Below are 19,032 nucleotides of genomic sequence, written 5' to 3'. Positions count from 1 at the left end.
AGATGTTCGCTCTAATGAAAATAAAAAATCATTTGAAAATGATGTAAAATGTGGAAAATGCTAATCAGGAACCTTGCAAGATATTTCGTAAATGCTTCAAAAGCCGTACGGAATCGCTTTTTATTCTAGAAATGACATTTTTAATTAATAGGGTACGGCAAGGAGTATTGTTACGTTTTCGATACTCTTCCAGCAGCGTGTATTGAGTAAAATGTCACTCGCTTTAAGTTCACAAAGCTTGACACCTTAATCGCAACGTGTCAACAAAAGTTGTTTTCTACTTGAGCAGCACCAATAACAGCTGTTAAATTTTCCAGATCTGAAATCTGAGCAATAATCTGTATTTCATAAGTAGAATAATTTAGTTGAGTATTAATAAAATAAAATAAAGTGATAGTTTAAATTGCATTCGACCATGGCGTGAGTAATCATTAGAATATATTATTTTTTATACCTAAATTTGATACTTCACAGTTCTAAGGTAACATTCAAAATTACTCTTACATCGGATCCGAAGCTGCCGTTCAAAGTGTAAGTCTTTACTGCCTTTTGCCAAGCAACAGTAGTCGCAATCCTAACCCGAACATCAAAATTGTAGACTTAGCGTTCCGGAAACCACTCCATTTACGGCCGTGCTGAAGTTCGCCGCCGAAGAGTTCCGAGTGCCACCAGCAACCAGTGCAATTATCACCGACGATGGAATCGGCATCAATCCACAGCAAACGGCCGGTAATGTGTTTCTCAAACACGGTTCCGAGCTGCGACTGATTCCTCGAGATCGCGTCGGCGTTTGCTTAGTGTGAGAATTGCATTCCATGTGTGTGAATGGCAGACTGGATGTTTGAAGCATTGTTGAAGGGCAGATGTGTTCGTATTGATTTTGAATGCTTAACTATGTTTATTGGCTAACATTTGTTTACAAAGAAATAAAGCTTTGATTAATTAAGGTTCGTTTCTATTAGATGTTTTAGTTCGTAGATTTGTACGTGGACAAAATCAGTTCAACTAACTTACCAATCATTCAGAGTAAAACTCAAAAATATTAAATATCTACATTAAGCCATTTTTAGGATTAACAGGGGAATAATTTTGCTTGAAACTTGACGAACGAAGTTTATTTTCAACGAAATGAAAAAGACTTGTGGCATGATTACTTAGCTATTCTGTATTCTTTCGTATCCATTTGAGAAATTTTGATACATCCGTAAACACTGAATATCGGTTCGGATCGCACATTAATTGGTTGCGTTTCTGCGCGCTAATCGATACGATTCCACGCAAATAGTAGCGTAAGTTTTCCACAAATACCAATCCACCTCCACTGTCGCCGTTGCAAACAGAATTTCCTAAAAATAATAATTTAACGTTAGCTTTAACAATTTTAATAATTTTCACACTTACCATCAGCGTGTCCCGCGCAGAATGATTCCCCATACGCCAACACGGTATTGTACTGAACGTTAGTTTGTGAGCACTTCTTTTGTGCCACCACGGGCATGTCCAGATAGTTAAGAACGTTCGACACAACCCCATTTCGATTGAATCCCCAGCCAGCAACCTTTCCATAGCGAGTGTAAAACGCACTAATATCGGTTGTGTTGCTGTACAAACAAACTGGTTTAATGAAACTGTTAAAAACGATATCTTTTTTCAGTTTCACAATTCCTATGTCCGTAGTATGCTGAGCGGCATTGTAATCTCGATGAATCACTACATCCGACACGGCATGGTAGAAGTAGTCTTCCACTTGGCTCATGTCCACCATTCCAATATAAACTTTCAACATGTCTAATTGCAGAGTCTCATTGGTATTTTCCTTCGTTAGACAATGTGCCGCCGTTAGAATGCTGCGTCGTGCGATGATACTTCCACCACATTGGTATTGCTGAAATCAAACAGAACGAATAATCCTTTACAATTGTCAGCTCCAATTTGAAGCATCCTTACATCGTCATAGAAAATTGCCACATGCCACGGAATTTCTCCGGATTTTGCATTGGTTCCTCCAATAATTCTTGAAGCTACTTTCGGCTCGTTCAACGAATACATCGTTGCGCATTCACTTTCGTCATAATCTTCCTCAGAGGCAGCTCCAGTAGTCTGGAATTGAATAAAACCAATTATCTATATTTTTCTATCAGCTAAAAATTTTCCTAGAGGTTCACCAACAGTCATTTGTCTGAAAGGAGCCATCGTGCTGAGACCATCGCTCGACCCAAACACTCTCGAGGGCGCTTCGGTTTCGGACGAAACTCTTCGCCGTCGCTGCCGACAGATGTCTCTCCCGTTAAAGTTGATTTCCCGCACATCAGGAACCCGGCCTATTTCGTTGAATTTAACGAAAAAGTGCAACTGCACTTCCGCATCCTGTGCCAAGATCAGCGTGCTGTTTTCGATCATAAATCGAACGTTATCCTCTGTGCGGACCTCCCCGAACAAGTTCTACAAAAAAAGCAAAGGTTAATAGGACTTTTACGAGTATTTAATAAACTCACCCCAATAAGGTATATCGGCCCATCGAAAACAATCTCGATAGCCACCCGATCGACGGTAACATCCGTATTCAGCGTTAGAATTCCATCCCACCGACCGGAGGTAATTACTATGTTCGGACTCATAGCCTGACAGGAGGAATTGAATCTGCTTTCCTTATTGTCGGTGAAATTTCTCGGTACAGCCGGCTTTGGGACAGGATATAGCACAGCAAAATTTCCTCCGATAGGTAGTGGACGTGTCAGCGGGACAGCTTGAGGGGAAACTGGGTCGCTAGCAAGCGTCCAACTAGTCGGGGGGTAACGATAAACAGCAACCGGATCAGCGGGTTGAACGGACGTTCTACGATTGTAATGTTTCTATTAAAAATCATAGATCAAAGCGTACAATGTTAATATTCTTACCGAGCAGTTGGTTTCAAGGGACATTGAATCACTCCGTTTAGTCGCACTTCTATAGGCCTTGGTTGCGAACTTGTGGAGTAACTGACTTCTAATTTAAGGCTTAAGGTGGAGTGGGCATAAACCGTGTAACCTTGCTTCGTAATGCGGAAATCTCGATTGTTGAGGCTGCTAGATGTTCCGAAGTAATTCTAGAATATCAAATTAATGTCAAGTAGGTGAGTGGAACTTTTAGAGTGATATTTTATTGATATTGAGATGTTGTATATGTGTGATAAGCACTAAGATACAACATGCTTCAAAGCTAATGAAGAACAATTCCAGTCCGAAAGGATCCTCCATATCAGCGGTTCTCAACCTTTTTTCGGTTCGCGTACCCCCTGACGGATTTCCCTATACTATTCTGAAGCAAACTAAAGTTTTGGCGAACCGCTGCTCCATATGATCAGGATTCGTACTCATCAACAATGCCACGGACCATGCTAAGCCTCTACGTAAAATACGGCTCCCATTACAGTCTCGGGATCTTCGTCAGTGTAGTATCGGTCTCTGTGGATCGATCAGATGCTAGGACGCAACATTTATAACGTTATAACGTTCCTCCCACAATCAAGCTCTTCAATAGCTCAGTCTAGAGAAATGTGACATCTCCTTTAACCCACGGTTATGCGCGCTGTTGTACTCTGACAACGTATGTGAAACGTTAACTTCATCCCGGTATATCTCGGGATACTGGCAATTAAAAAAGTAGTAGTTTTCAGTAGATCAAGATCTTTTGACTGGTGAATAAAGTTTCATCACTTTGTCACCAGCCTGCGTTAATATTCGAGTGAAATCTATTCTGTTTAAGTATGCATGGTTAGTGAATAGCTGAATAATGCGTAAAACAGACACCATAGCGGTTCTTAGTCTCTTATCAAGCAACTCCTATCCCTACCTCCTCGTGGTACCAGTCAGTACACGAGCAACCTTAGCGGAGAGCGGGACACCAACCCCGGTGAAAGCTAAGGTCGTGTACTAACAGGATGACGATAAAAGGCTGTTTTAAGCGTTCTATGCGCAGCTGGAGGCAACGTATGACAGCTGCTCGCCACAAGACATCAAGATCGTCATCGTGGATATAAACGCCCAGGTCAGCAGGGAAGTAATGTATAGACCGGTCATCAGGACCCATAGCCTGCATACCGACACGAACGACAACAGCCAGCGATGCATTAACTTTGCAGCTTCCCGAGATTTGATGATCAGAAGCACTTCCTTTCCCCACAAAGATATCTACAAAGCCACCTGAAGATCAACTGGCCAACGAACCTCGAACCAAATCGACCATATTCTCATCGAGGGCCGGTTTTTCGTGAACATCAATCACCAACGCTCCGTACAGGGTGCGGGTATCGATTCGGACCATTATCTTAACGGTTTTTACCTAACGACAAAGCCGCCCTCCTCGGTTCAACATTTGGCAAATAGACAACCCGCGAGTTGCCGAAAACTACGTGCGCGTACTGGATAAAGCTTCGAACCTTGAAAACCGTCGGCCGCCAGTGCCGCAACCGCAGTGCTAGGTGAGGAAACTTCGAGCGCATGAAATGATTGGTTTGACGGGGAATGCCAACAAGCGATGGAGAGGAAAAAAACGAGCTTGGAAAAACTATCTAAGCACATTCACGAGTGAGAATTTGACCAAGTATCGATAAGCGTGGAATGATTTGACCACGATACTGTGGAGGAAAAAGCTGGTGGATGAACTGGAACAACTGGAAAAACTATTCCGGACTAATAGTACGCGCAAGTTTTACGACAAGGTGAACCAAACTCGTAAGGGCTACACACCTAAACCTGACATGTGGTGGGACGAGTGAGGGGATCTAATCACAAACGAGCGCGAGGTGGTCGGCAGGTGGAAACAGTATTTCGATGAGCACCTCAACGGCGTTATAGCAGCAGGAGACGCAACGGAAGTTAACCTCGGAGTGCCTACAACAGCGTGCCTGCTCCCGACCCGAAGAGATCCAGCGAGAAATTCGTCAGCTGAGAAGTAATAGAGCCGCCGGAAAGGACGACTCCCGGCAGAGTTCTACAAAAATGACCAAGAACTGCTAGCAATGGCGCTTCACTGGATAATTTCTAGGATTTGGGAGGAGGAAAAACTACCGGAGGAGTGGATGAAAGGTGTAGTCTGTCTCATCTACAAAAATGGCGACCGGTTAGACTGCTGTAACTACGCTGGTCAACGTCGCCTGCAAGGTGCTCTCCCAGATTTTGTTCCGTCGTCTATCCCCAATAGCAAGAGAATTCGTGGGGCAGTATCAGGCGGCCTTTAATGGGACCCGTACTACTATGGTACTACTCAGCTATGGCAGATAACGAACGAGTACGGTTTTCCGAACAAACTAACGCGGCTGATCAAAGCTACTCTGGAGCGAGTGGTGTGCTTCGTGCGCATTTCGAGGACACTCTAGAGTCCTTTCGAATCGCGTAGAGGGTTGTGGCAAGGAAATGGACTGTCCTTACTAGAAAGCTTCGCCACAATCTACGCCAGATTAAAAACGGAGGCTTGGAGGATAGGGTTACAAATCAATGCGTCGAAAGCCAAATATATGGTAGGAAGAGGCCCCAGTGAAAGCAACGTTTGCCTCCCACGGACAGTGACTATTGACGGCGATAAACTGGAAGTAGACGAGTACGAGTAAGGAGATCCAACGACGCATTCAAGCTGAAAATTGAGCTTACTTTTCCCTCCGCAAGGCGCTTCGATCAAGGAGCATACGCCACCGCACAAGGCTGACAATGTACTAAACGATAATCAGACTAATCAGTCCGATAGTCCTCTACGGGCTTGAGACACTAACATTGCTTACGGAAAACATACGTGCACTAGCTGTATGTGAACGAAAGGTGTTACGGACTATTTCTGGCGGATTACAAACGTAGAGTGGCAGAAGCGTATGATTCACGAGCTACAGGCACTACTTGGAGAGATTCCCATCCTCACCTGGCGAAAGTTGGGAGATCACGTCACCAGGAAGCCGGACGACTGTGGTGCAGTGAAATCCGTTTTCTTCAAGAACCCCACCGGCACCAGGAATAGAGGGGCTCAACGTGCTAGATCGACCAGGTTGAAGCTGACTTGCGTGTGTCGAGACGCGCAACGAATTGGCGACGAGTAGCCTACTAAAAGTAAAGTAAGTACACTTCCTGTCTTCTCTATAAAATTTAATGTAAAAATGTTTAATAGTGTAACTCCGAACTAGTTTGGAGTTTTTAACTTAATCAGCTAGAATTTTGATGATAAATAATTTAATTGCATCCCACCGCGTCCAGTAAGCTTCGACGCACGATGGACCATTGACGCTGCAACAAGATTCGGCACCGTATCCAATGGACCATCCTTTCTTGGTCATCTAGAAAGCAACGCATGACCAAAAAATATTCCAGCCTCGAGACGCTGAAGAGAGCCATTGCCCGCGAGTGGGCCAAGGTTGCGGCAAGCCACATCGAGCAGCTTGCGTTTCGTTTTGATCGTAACTCCTTATGAAAAGGTTACACATCCAGTGGCGGACTCTGTTGGCATATATCTTAAAAATAGAAAGTTGTATCCTATAGTATATAGTATAATATACTGTAGATGATGCAAGCTTAGAACTATACGATTAGGAGTATCGCAAGGCGATGATTTGGGACCTCTTATGTTCATCCTATTGATGAATGAACTGTCTACTGCAATTGATAATGTCGTAGTATTGATTTGCGTCAACGAAGTGAAGCTCCTTTATCAAGTGAAGACGTAGGAAGATTGCTTAAAGCTTCAAAAAGATTTGCGAACTTTTTAACATTTCTGTTCAGCATGTAAGTTGCAAATCAATAACGAAACATGTTCTACCATAACGTTTACACACTATTGAATATCCGATAATATTTGACTATAGCTGTAATGGGAAAAGCATTAAACGAGTGAGCAGGATGAAAGACTCAGGTTTCCATCTAGACGCAGGGTTAACTTTCACCGTGAATACGCTGGTTACCGAATGTTTCAGACTATTTTCTGTAGAATAACTGGATGGCCCGTATGCAATCAAACCTATCCATTTGAGCCTTCGCATCCGTCCAGCTTTAGCGACCTTTTGAATACTGGGTTCACCATAGAACGGTGCGAGTTCATGGTGCATCCTCCGCTTGCATACTCCGTTCTCTTGTACGCCGCCGAAAATCGTTCTTAGCACTCGTCTTTCGAGAACTCCGAGCAGGTCTTCCTCAAGCATTATTCATATTTCATGCCCGTAGAGAACAACCGGTGTAATAAGCACCTTGTACAGGGTAAATTTTGTCCTCCAATTTTTTAGTCTGCTCGACCGCAATTGCATATGAAGCACATACTAAGTACGGCTTCCGCTGATAATACGCATCCGAACCTCACAGCGGGGTTGGTTTTCTACCATTACCATTGAGCCAAGGTAGTCAAATTCATGGACTACCTCAAACTTTCTTTGTACTTGTTTTGGACTTTGTTTGGACGTATTTGTCTTTACTCCAATCTTTTCTGACGAAGCTCTCTGCGTGATTCGAATGAACTGGATAATCCACTCAAAATCCGAACCCAGCACTGTGTACCATATATCGCAGATTGAACCAATTTGATGAGCTTCCTGGCAAAGCTGTTCTCGTCCATGATTTTTCATAGCTCTTTCCGGTCGATGGTATCATATGCGGCTTTGAAGTCAACGAACAAATGGTGTGTGGGAACTCTGTATGCACGGCTCTTTTGAAGGATCTACTGCAGTGTAAATATTTAATCCGTTGTAGACCGACCGTCGACAAAACCGGCTAGATAAATTCCCACAAATCTATTCGCAATTGGTGATAGACGGCGGAAAATGATTTGGGACAGCATTTTGTAGGTGGCATTGAGAACGGTGATTGCTCGATAGTTCTCACCACAAACCAACTTGTCGCACTTTTTATAGATCGGGCAGAACCCCATCTTTCCACTCCTCCGGTAGCTGTTCCGTATCCAAATTCTAACAGTTAGCCGGTGCATACAAACGGCCAGCTTTTCTGGTCCAATTTTAATAAGCTCCGCTCCGATGCCATCTTTCGCAGCTGACTTGTTGTTCTTTAGCTGCACGATGGCCTCCTTAACTTCGCCTATCGTTGGGGCTGGCACCTCTTCCTCATTTGTTGCATGGTCGAAATTGCTTTCCCTGCGACCATGGTTCATTGAAGTACTGCTTACACCTAAAGGGTGTCCCACATCAAATTGCACCACGGAAGAAACGCTGTAGAAAATTGCCTAATTGACCGATCCTTTTCAAACTTTCAGACAACAAAATATAACCCATTAATAAGGTGTTGGCATATTTGTTTCTTTCAACTTCAATACCATTGCCGTATGCTTGCCCCTTACGCTTAACTCCACTCATAAGGTTCTGTGCAACAATCTGGCTGCAGCTTCATCTGTACGAAAATCCATTTTTTCTTCATGTTTTCCTCAGACTTGACCTCCTTGAGAGGCTTCCATAGTGCCTGTTTCATAATAGCCTAGTGTTTTTCGACGGGCCTTAGTTCCGGTGCGTTGGAGGCTTTCATGTCTTTGGGTACGAAAGTGACTCCGTTGGCTGCGTGCCACTCCGATACATTCTTTGAATATTGGCACGAAACTAGATCCGGTTAGAAGATCGTAGGGCCCTCGTGTTGCTTCGATAGAGAAGGCAGATGCTTCTGTAAACACTGCTTGAGGTAGATCTGCCCGTTTACAGCCCTGGCAGTCACGAACGGCGCACTCCGTTTGCCACATGGTGTATTTCTTGACTAAATCATGTATTTCTTGGCAAACTATGCAAGTTTCTGCATCCTTACTTCCTCCGGAACATCAAACTGGGCGGTGAAGTACAGTAGCCCCGGAAGCTGCCGGAAGTCCACCTTGACGTAAGTCGCATAATTCATGATGAGAGAATTGAGGATTTTCCACGTGCTTGCGCAAAATAAATTCGCGACGTTGCTTTTCGGGTAACGCCATTTTTCCAATATTCGAAAAACTGATCGCGATAAAAATAGAACGTAAACAATACACTCTAAACTGCTTCTACTCAAATTTTCAAGAGAAAATACCCAATGGGTAATTTTCTACAGCGTTTCTTCCGTGGTGCAATTTGATGTGGGACACCCTTTATCGGTCATCTCACGATCATTACACGTTAAGAGGGAGAGGCTAGGAAAGTGCCGCAGGTTTCTTCTTCTTTTTCTTGAAGCAATAGCTGCAGCCGCACGATTGATGTATGTAATTTTCTGCCGTGCCCGTGAAGCAGGGCTTTCATATGGAAAATGTAGAAATTTGAACATGGAAACTCGGTTATTTGTACTATCTAGCGGTTGGAAAATAATCTTTTCATGAAAGCCACATATATGCTGCATCTTTTATGAGTTGCAGTTATTTTGTAAGTATTTTGTTTTAAAAATCTCAAGCGCATCATTATGATGTGTAGACCCAGGTCTACATCATTCGCTAGAGCGAATTGTTTCAACATTATGCCATATGAATAAAATCGTTTGCTTTACTTCTCCCATAAGGTTAACACAGAGAAAGCAAAGCAAATTGTTTTATTCGTACGGGCTAACGAGTAGAGCAATACCTCGAAAAGCAATACCAAGATAAAATTTCTTCATGACTGGTGCTCCATCACATTCGGTAAAATCGTTTACGATAATATGGAAGCACTCCCAGCTGATGTTCGACCTTATGCGGATAATTTTCCAGACTTTTTAATCGTTGAGTCACACAAATGATGTTCAGCGCTTGAATTTGTCCGCACGCAGTTGTCAAAAATTGGTTCGCCGATTGTTTCACAACCAATGGAGAAGAAAGAAAAACGTGAATCCAACAATGATGCATATTTTCCACAAACCCCTCATTTTATCATTATACTGAATTTAATAATTGTACTCTTGGTACACGCATTTAAATGTTCGTAGTTAGTTGTCATGAACACTATTGAAAGGGGACTCCCTTCACTTAATTAGCATGCGTTTCAGTTCCAGAGAAATGATAAACAGGTTACGCGACATCGACATGCCATCGGTGAACGCTTGTTTTCGAACGCCGAGCTCCTTCATTGATTCATCGTTTGTAAACAAAATACATACACGTATTAACCTTTAGAAACGATCGAGAATAATGTTTTCACTAGCACTCTGCCAACTGATGTTTACCACTGATTATAGTAAAACGCCATAATAAGAAATGAATCACTTACGACTAGCAGATCAACATCCCGATCGAACCGAATGTCAATCTCGACATCCTTAAGGGTGGTGTCACTCTTCAGCGCCAGAGTAGCCTCGTATCGTTTCTGATAGTAACTGTCGCGGTCCACCGTCAGCAGATCGTTACAGCAAACTTCCTCCAGCCGGGGTTGTAATTGATGATCGATCGGAACAAGCTGTCCATTTGCCTGGCGCCAAGTAGCGTGTGATTGTGTAATCAGCACAGGAAGCAGCAGCAGTCGCAGCGTGGAACGGAAGAATAGCTAAAAACGAAACTGATTAAAGGTTGTCTGCCACTGCCACACGAGTTGATTGGATCCTGAGAGGAACCTACAGGAGGATTCACCGCTGTCATTGTATAGGATTACTTCGTCAAATTTTAGTAGAATTACACCACGTTCACTAAAGCTATATGTCCGATTGCTAGAGGAATAAATCCTTCGCTAGCATCCTCTCGGTTCGAAGGCAACTCGCGAAATGATGCTGATAACAACCGTTCGCGCGAGAGATTCCGGCGAACTCTGCGATTGTGGCCCTATCTGCGGAGAATTAGTCAAAACAAAACAAGGCAGAGGAAAATTAATGACGTGCTAAATGCTGCATCGATTAAGCGAGATGTGAGGCAACAAACTGTGTAGTACAATTTATGTGATTTATAAATATTCGCCGGCTGGCTGCTGGCTGCGAGGAACATCCCATAAATGTGGTCGCTCGCGTGTACGGGTGGTGGTGATGGCGGAGTACGGAAATCGTGACCGCCGGCACGAGAGCCGGGATTATACGATAAGGAACGTCTGCAGTTGTTTTCGGTATCGCTTAGGAAGTGGAAAAAAAGTTTGGACTAATGAAGAATGTAATTCATTCTAGTTATTAAATATGAGATATCATTTATATTAACGTAATATACTAAAATTAAGTACACATTTAGTAAAGCTCCCTCCAGCAAGTTTACATATAGCTCTTGATCCAGGACAGAAACTTTGCAACATCGGTAAAGACTGCATAATGATTGGGGTCACAGCTGATTTTATTCTGCAAGGCGGCACTAACCGAAACGATTCCCCTCAGGAACCATCGATTGCTTTGCTTGAAAACCATCCCTCCACCACTATCTCCATTACAAACGGAAGTTCCTGGAAAGCACAAAACTTCTTTATAACGAACACTTTGTTCAACTGTTCAATTTTACCATTCCTAAATCCAGCACAAAACGAAGTATTGGAGGTAACTTTACTGAAAAAATCCCGATTGGACCAGATGCACGTTTCATGAGCCACCACCGGCATCTGCGCGTAGGATAGATCCTCACTAACCAGCCCCCGCTCATTGTAACCCCAGCCCGGAACGTACCCCACCTTGTTGATCAGTATCTTGTAATCCTCGTCAAAGTTCCACAAACAAGCCGGCCGCACCAAGTGATTAAATTTCACGTCATCCTTCAGCCTCAACAGAGCGATATCGGCGAAGAAACGTTCGTAGTTGTAATCGTTATGAACCAGAACCTGTTCGATTTTGGCGTCCTGCTCTGGTCCGGTCCATCTTTTGAGGTTAGTTTTCCCTAAGTAAAGCAGCAAGCTGGAGGACTCCACCGGTCGTCGGCTTCGTTCCAAGGTTACACAATGGGCTGCAGTTAGAGCGAATCGAGTAGCGATCAAAGTTGCTCCACAGAGATACTTCAGTTCGGTAACGGATGATCGATACAGGGCGCCATGCCAGGGAAACTGTGCGCTCCGCGTCGATGTTCCGTGCGTTACGAGAGGATTCGCTTTCGGTACTACAGTGCCGCAAATGTTTTCGTCGTACGAGTTGATGTAGTGCGTCTGAAAGGAAGTATGTTTAGTAAAAGTAGCATAAGATCCAGAATTTTTCGATTGTACGGAAGTTTCGACGTTCTGAAGGAAGGCGTAGTCTCCCTGAAAATAAGATGCCTTGGTGGTTGTTTTGGTTGTACGTGTGGAGTCTCCTCGAAAGTACGGTACAGCTTCGGTAGTTGTTCGGTAGTCTTTATCTCCACGGACTGGTTTACGGCTGCTTGTAGCCAAAACATTGCTGTTCGAATCTTCGTAGCTGTAAGCCGGTTGTCTAGCTGTTCTCGAAGTGGAAGTAGAATGCGACAAGTTGTCGGGCGGCTTTCTCCAAATAGTGGGATCTTGGATCGGGTCGTAACTGTCGTGCTTCTCCGGGTAAGGACGCCTCCTGTTGGCACTCGTTTCGTGCGATGATGCGCTAGGTTTATCTGAAAATCTTCAATTTAAACGAATTAAGACTAACCGAGGATTCGCTTCAGAAATAACCCATACCTTGATACTAGACTAACGGGATTTTTCTGAGATTCCGGATGATTTACAACCGAATTGGCTTTTAAATAAAGAGAGCCAGAAGGATTAGATGAGTTGTCAGCAAAGATAGTAGAAGAATGTGAGTTAGTATCTAAGATCTCAGAATTATGAGGAAGAACGGAGTTAATTGGTTGTACAGAATGTTCTCGGGTACTGTCATGCTTGTTATCACTTCTGCAAAGTTGTTAAACATATTTTGTATGAAATTTGAACTTTAATCAATTAATCTTACGTGGTGGAAGTTGATGTAGGTTTACGCCTAACAGTGTCGTCCGGATATACAACCGGTCGATCGTACGTATCTCCACGATACGGAATGTTCGACGGTTTTAAAGTTGGAATATCTACGCAAACGTTTTGTCCATTGAAACGTACTTGACGCAATAACGGAACCCTACCGTAGTCGGGATGTTTAACGTAAAATTTCAATATTAGTGTTTCACCGGCATTCAGCCTATATGATTTATCTTCAATATGGAAATGTAAATTATCCTTTGTCGTAACGTCTTTGAAGTATGCCTTAAAACAAATTGTAAATGCAATCAATCATTTTATATGTTTTTCCATCCACACTTACTGCAAACACCAATACAAGCCCGTCGAAAATCACGTCAATAAAAATGCCGTGCAGTGGCACGTTCGTTTTGAGTCGAAGCGTCCCGTACCATGTATCGGTCGAGTCTTCCTGTTCATCGTAGCTGAATACCGAAGGACAGGGAGATGATTTTTGGTACGATTTTGCTGCAAGTGCAATGAGTAGAGCGGTTGTAATAGGGAACTGTAAATAAATAACAGAAAAGACCGGAAAATTTGTCAAATAAGTAAAATATTTCGCAAATTATGTACCTACTTAATTTGCACCAAGGAAAAAGTAAAAGAAAACTAACATGGTACGACATAAAAAGAAAAAAAGGAGGAAAATTGAACAGAAAAAACGAAAAAAAAACGAACAAAAACGGAATAGCAAAGAAGGAAAAGAAAAAGAGAAAATACGGAAGAAGAAAAATAATGAAACGATAACAGAAAAAGAGGAACAAAATAGGGGCGGGAACAGGACAGAAAAAGAAAAAGAAAATGAAGAGACAAAATAAAAACGGAAAACAATCAGAATAAAATGGACTGGAAAAACAGAATGTGACAGAAAAGGAGAAAAGCAGAACATAATAAGAGGAATAACGGAACAGACGAAAACCAAAAAACGATAAACAAGGAGTTAAAACGGAGAATAGACGAAAACCGGGACCGAAAAAAGAATAAAAACTAAAAATAATGACGGGACAGAAAATGACAAATAATGAAGCAGAAAAAGAATAAAAACCAGTCGGAAAATCAAGAAAAAACGGTCCTGAAAATATACAGGAAACAAAAGGAAAATCAGAGGAGAGGACTGAAAAGGACGAAAAATGGCACGGGAAGAAAGGAACAGAGAAAAAGGAAACAACATTCTGAAAAAGGGCAAACGAGAGAAAAAAGGAGGGAAAACTAGACAAATAGAGGGAAGACAGAACAGAAAAAGAAGAAAAACGTGACAGACAAGGTGCGAAAACAATACAGAAAAAGGTCAAATGAGATAAAGGAAGAAGAAACAGACGTAGACGGTAAAAAAAATCAAAAGGGAAATAAAGAATTACGAGGGAGTAAAATACCAATGAGAAAAACGGGAAAAAGAGGTCAAACGAGACATAAAAAGGGAAAGACACGAAACAAAAAAAAAATGGAATAAAGGGGTCAGTCCCGCGTAGTGGTTAGCATTCACGCCTCTCACGCCGATAACCCGGGTTCAAATCCCAACCCCGCAGACGTCACGAATGACGCAAGCTGGTTAAAATGACTATAATCTAACAAAAAAATGGAATAAATGAAAAAGAAGATTGAGTTGAAAATAGCAGATAAGAAAAGAGAAATAGCGAGCCAAAAACTGAGAGAATAATGAGAGAAAAAAGGCGAAAAACGGTGCATTACAAAGTGTAAAACGGCACAGACGAAGACGATAAATGAGAAGAGAAGGAGATAAAAACGTTAGGAAACTGGAAACGAAAAAAGAGAAAAGGCTAAAAACGGGAGCATGAGGAAAAAGAGAACTGGAAATAAGAAAAACTGGAACAGGAAACGAAGAAAAATGGAAAGAGGAATGAAACAGGAAACACGAGAGAGAAAAACGAAAAATGAGAGAAAAAGAGGAAAAACGAGTGGAAAGTGAGAGCAAAAACCAAAAAACAGTACAGAAAAGAAGAAAAACGAAACAAAAAGTGTAAACATAAGACTGTAAGAGACAAAAGGCAGAACACATATGTAGCAAAGCGTGTGAGAGAAAAAAACGAAAGATACCAGTTTTAATTTTAGGCAAAACTTCGTGTCTAATTTCTTTTCCATGTCCCTTTTGAAGTAAAACTTACACTCCTACACACTTACGCTCCTACACAAATGAAACACAAATTTCTTCATAAATCGAGAACTAGTCAAGCAAATGGAACCAAATTTGGCGTGTGTGGGTTTTTGGAGGCATGAATTTATTTTATGATGGTTTGAGATCCCTCACCCCTGTGGTAGAAGGATAAGGACTCTCATACAAACAAATCAGAAATTTTTGCGTACGAGCCATATTTTCTGCTAAGAAACAAGCGGTAAGCTGTGAAAGTAAACTAGTAAAATCTTCAGTGAATCGACGCCGCTAATTTACGTGCCTGTTGCCATTCATGTCAATAGAGAAGGACATTCGAATGGCACGTCATATTTGCGATGAACTTGCTTTGGCTTTAATGTTATTTGTAACCAATGGTCCTTTTAAAGGCCACAAGCGAGTTAGATTATTGAAACATGTCAAGCTACGCACAATCATATTTAGTAAAATAATCTGTGGACTGGTCATTCATTACTATTTCAACCTTTTTGATGCACACAAGTGATTTTTAAAAGAAATCTCCATGTCTCAATAGTTGCAGGCGTTGTACTTATAATTTTCAAAGCCACCATTGCATTCAATGAAGAATTGAATCTGAATATTTCGCTCTTATCTTTTAAACATTCACATTCAGATTCTTATAAACATACATATGCCAGAAATGGAGTTTACATTAGTCTAATGATCTGATATAGTCCTACGTCACCCTTTCGTACAATCTTTAGGGAATACCTTGAATTTTTTCGTTCTTGCTTTGCTTTGCTTTGCTTTGTCAAGTTCAATTTAAAGACCAACTGCATGATCAACTTTAAGCACAATTTCAAGTCTAATTTAGTTCCAATTTAAGGTCCAATTTTAAATCAAACTCTGATTTCAAGTGCAATTTCAAGTACTGGAAAAAGTTTTCTAAGTTACTACTAAGACGCTCCAAAAAACTTCAGCCAAAATTTACGTCTTTGGACTTTAAATTTATAGCTACTCTGTCAAACACCATCTGCGTTTGTAAATCTGTACCAATACAGTAAATTTATCTGTGTATCGAGCCATAAGATATTCGATATCAATAAAATTTGTGATGTGCATCAAGTGCATGTCTTGTCTGTACTATTGTACTATTGTACTGTTCATAGCCATTAACATCCGGGCGAAAAAGCTGCATTTTGAATACGATTCATATGCAAAGCAGTGCTTCGAAGAATTGCATCCTCAAATAGATGAAGCTTCCAAACCAGTAACTATAACCTGTTTTGCTCACAACAAATCAACAACTTTTTCAATTTCATTCCTAATAATTGCTGAATCACAGAGTGTAGAGTTGAAATTTGAACCCAATTATTTACTATTAATCGCACTAATCACACCAATGAATTGTTTCAGTAAGAATCAATTGCAATTGTGGTATAATTTCACTGTTCCGAAAATACACAGACCGTAACATCGATGAACTAGCACTTCGAAAAAAACCCCACAGGTGATTCACTTCTAGGAATTCCAACTGATGCATATCCTATTCAACGGTTAATCCTTATAAACGAGTAATAAAACTGAGTTAGAATAAATGCCGCTCGTTTAATTAGTTATTTATGATCACTTTAGTTCCTGATTAGTACGAGACAAAATACCACTATTATTTTTAACTACTCCAGATAGATGACAGATGCCCATTAATCGATAGGTTAATATAATTAGAATAACTTTTAACCTTCATCTCTGCCGACAATTTTTCACATCACATTAGCCACTAAACGTTCTTTGTAGCTACTTTTTCAGACCCGGTACCGATCGACGACGACGCCTTCTGAACTTTCGTTTAGGATCCCGATAGAGAACCACCACCGGTCGATGTAAGCCGAGAATTGCAACTAATCCGTTCGGTTCTTAATTACTGTAGTGGAAGGCGGTACTATAGCCTGTTACTACACTACACTAGACAGCCTTCTGAGTCTGCGCTGCATCTAGTAGACGCTAAGGGATAGAATATTAATTAATGGCTTGAACTTGCCTCTGTGTTAACTATCTATATCCGAGTGACTCGGAGCGGCGCACGAGCGACGAACGTTTCGCGATCGGCAAGATCAGATAATGTTTCATTTCGCCAGGCTGTTGACAGGAGATTAAGTTACATTTTTATCTGTGATCCAGAAGATTTATTCCAATCAGGTCTAATAAGTGTAAATTTTGGTCCTCTAAGTAAATAGAAAATCACTAGAAAACCCTTCTGTAGCAGTAATCTGTATAATACCATACAATGTTAAGATTTTCCAAACATGAGTGGCGTACAATATATGACAGTCATCGTGTTGTACCTACCATACACACAAAGTAAAAAAAACTAGCATTAGACATATAGACAGCGATTTAATTAATACCGGTAATAAAACGCTTTTTACTATTAATCTACCGCTACTTGACGTGATTGTACGACGACCTTTCTGGTGTGCATTTACTAATACATGTATTGTTTGTAATGAAGTGACGTTGTAATGTAGATAAAAAATGTAAACAGCAAAATTTTAGGAACTGATGTAATAATATACGTAACAAAGTCGTATAAATTGATGATGAAATACAGATTATGTTGTATTTATTGATTATGATTAATATATTGATCTGTTTTCTTCATATTATATTGTCTCATCTTCCCACACTTACAATAGTCATACAATAGTCCTGGCGCTGTATTCCGCTCTCTGCTCCGCTGTAAAGCTCTGGGATTAGTTCAACACGCTACGTAGCCGACTGTTATAGAAATTTTATAGGGTGAGTGTTAAATAGGATCCTATTGATCCTAACATTCATTCCCAGTCGAGATTCGAACATGCGACAACTGGTTTGTTACTGGTCCTGCCAACTGGAATGCTTTGGACAAAAAATAGTACTATTGTTAAATTTTCGACCTTTGAATATTTTCGCTAATTTAGAATTATTTAGAACTTTCTTTTGTCGACTTAGAAAAAAGGAAAGAGGTGAGGTAGAGCTAGAGATAGGTAGAGAGATAGTGGAAGAGAGAAAAAGAGAAAGAGAATTCTCATTCTTCACTTTCTCGTTCTAGATAGATAGATAGATAGATAGATAGATAGAGAGAGAGAGAGAGAGAGAAGTTTGATTGCCCTTTCTGCTCCAACTTGTCAAGTCGTAATATTTAAATTTCTCTAAACAGTGGTACATGAACAATGGCGTCACTGTGGATCCCAAGGAGTGTAATCCGGGGTCCTATTCTCTCCGTCACCTCACCTATTTCTTTATGTGAAAGCACAATTTGCGATTCTGAAAGTCACATAGGTTATTTCAGTCAGCTGTGTAAGAAATTAAAAAAAAGGACCCCCGAATAGTAACCCACAGCTAAGGATGATTTAGAAATACTAGTCGATCGTGAAGTGTGAATTGAAGAAGGTGGGTAGACCTCTAAGTGGCGAGAAGGAGCTCAAGCGAAAATGGAATATGACCACCAAATAAGTGAGAAAATAGCTAGTGCTAAGGATCATGGAACGCATTAGGGGTGAAGCTCGAATCATTGTATAATGTCGTCGTTCACAGCATAGAGCCGTGGTTGGCTCGTGCTGTTTCAAGAAGTCGTCTCCATTCAACTCTGTCTTAGGCCACTAGTCGCCAATTTCCCAGGCGTCTCAGAAGGTGCAAATCACTTTCGACCTAGTCGAGCCGTCTTGCACGTTGAGCTCCCCTATTTCTGGGGCCGGTGTCGTTATTGAAGAGGACTATTTTCGTCGCACTGACTGTCGTCCGGCATCCTTACGACGTGTCCGGCCCACCGTAGCCTGCTAACTTTCGCTAAATGTACGATGGGAGTCTCCCCAAGCAGTGCCTGTAGCTCGTGATTCATACGCCTCCGCCAGTCTCCGCTTTCAGTTTGTACTCCGCCAAATATCGTCCGCAGCACTTTCCGCTCGAACATGGCAAGGGCGCATATGTATTCCGTGAGCAGCGTCACGGCTTCAATTCCATAAAGAACTACCGGTCTAATAAGGGTTTTGTACATTGTTAGCTTCATGCGGCGGCGTACGCTTCCTGATCATAGCGTTTTACGAAGGGCAAAGTAGGCCCGATTTCCCGCTTGGATGCGCCGCTGGATCTCCTTACTAGTGTTGTCCGCGGTTACCAGCGATCCCAAATACACGAA

General features: G+C 41.7%; 3 protein-coding genes across 3 annotated transcripts in view; 1 reads left to right on the top strand and 2 right to left on the bottom strand.

The window, feature by feature from the left end:
• Nucleotides 1-242: 242 nt before the first annotated feature.
• On the top strand, nucleotides 243-970 carry LOC128741728 (ubiquitin-fold modifier 1). Its single transcript, XM_053837717.1, has 3 exons — nucleotides 243-420; nucleotides 475-531; nucleotides 599-970. The coding sequence occupies exons 1-3, from the start codon at nucleotides 416-418 to the stop codon at nucleotides 801-803; spliced, it is 267 nt and encodes an 88-aa protein (XP_053693692.1). The 5' UTR covers nucleotides 243-415; the 3' UTR covers nucleotides 804-970.
• A 94-nt stretch (nucleotides 971-1,064) lies between these two features.
• Nucleotides 1,065-10,602, bottom strand: LOC128741727 (uncharacterized). Its single transcript, XM_053837716.1, has 8 exons — nucleotides 10,489-10,602; nucleotides 10,145-10,417; nucleotides 2,898-3,085; nucleotides 2,496-2,835; nucleotides 2,170-2,442; nucleotides 1,948-2,100; nucleotides 1,402-1,885; nucleotides 1,065-1,346 (listed from the first exon to the last, which is right to left on the bottom strand). Exons 1-8 carry the CDS (start codon nucleotides 10,507-10,509, stop codon nucleotides 1,159-1,161), a joined length of 1,920 nt encoding a protein of 639 aa, XP_053693691.1. The 5' UTR covers nucleotides 10,510-10,602; the 3' UTR covers nucleotides 1,065-1,158.
• A 500-nt stretch (nucleotides 10,603-11,102) lies between these two features.
• Nucleotides 11,103-19,032, bottom strand: part of LOC128739389 (serine proteinase stubble-like) — a 116,231-nt gene continuing 108,301 nt past the window's right edge. Inside the window, exons 2-7 of the mRNA XM_053834871.1 lie at nucleotides 13,071-13,271; nucleotides 12,726-13,012; nucleotides 12,455-12,664; nucleotides 12,032-12,380; nucleotides 11,344-11,974; nucleotides 11,103-11,287 (exon numbers count right to left, since the gene is read on the bottom strand). Coding sequence (XP_053690846.1) covers nucleotides 11,103-11,287; nucleotides 11,344-11,974; nucleotides 12,032-12,380; nucleotides 12,455-12,664; nucleotides 12,726-13,012; nucleotides 13,071-13,271 — 1,863 coding nt within the window. The remainder of the gene's footprint in view (nucleotides 11,288-11,343; nucleotides 11,975-12,031; nucleotides 12,381-12,454; nucleotides 12,665-12,725; nucleotides 13,013-13,070; nucleotides 13,272-19,032) is intronic.

Source organism: Sabethes cyaneus, chromosome 3 (assembly GCF_943734655.1).
Source record: "Sabethes cyaneus chromosome 3, idSabCyanKW18_F2, whole genome shotgun sequence".
In the NCBI taxonomy this organism is placed as follows: Eukaryota; Metazoa; Arthropoda; class Insecta; order Diptera; family Culicidae; genus Sabethes; species Sabethes cyaneus.
The sequence above is the reverse complement of the archived record's forward strand: the minus strand, read 5'-3'. Positions and strand labels throughout refer to the sequence as shown.

Excerpts from the sequence above, each read along its gene's own strand:
- LOC128741728 (XM_053837717.1), top strand. Across the intron at positions 532-598 it reads CCGAAGCTGCCGTTCAAAGT|ACTTAGCGTTCCGGAAACCA; the intron begins GTAAGTCTTTAC and ends TCAAAATTGTAG.
- LOC128741727 (XM_053837716.1), bottom strand. The coding sequence starts at position 10,509 with ATGACAGCGGTGAATCCTCCT. Across the intron at positions 2,836-2,897 it reads CCCTTGAAACCAACTGCTCG|AACGTCCGTTCAACCCGCTG; the intron begins GTAAGAATATTA and ends TTACAATCGTAG. Across the intron at positions 2,443-2,495 it reads GGCCGATATACCTTATTGGG|AACTTGTTCGGGGAGGTCCG; the intron begins GTGAGTTTATTA and ends CTTTTTTTGTAG.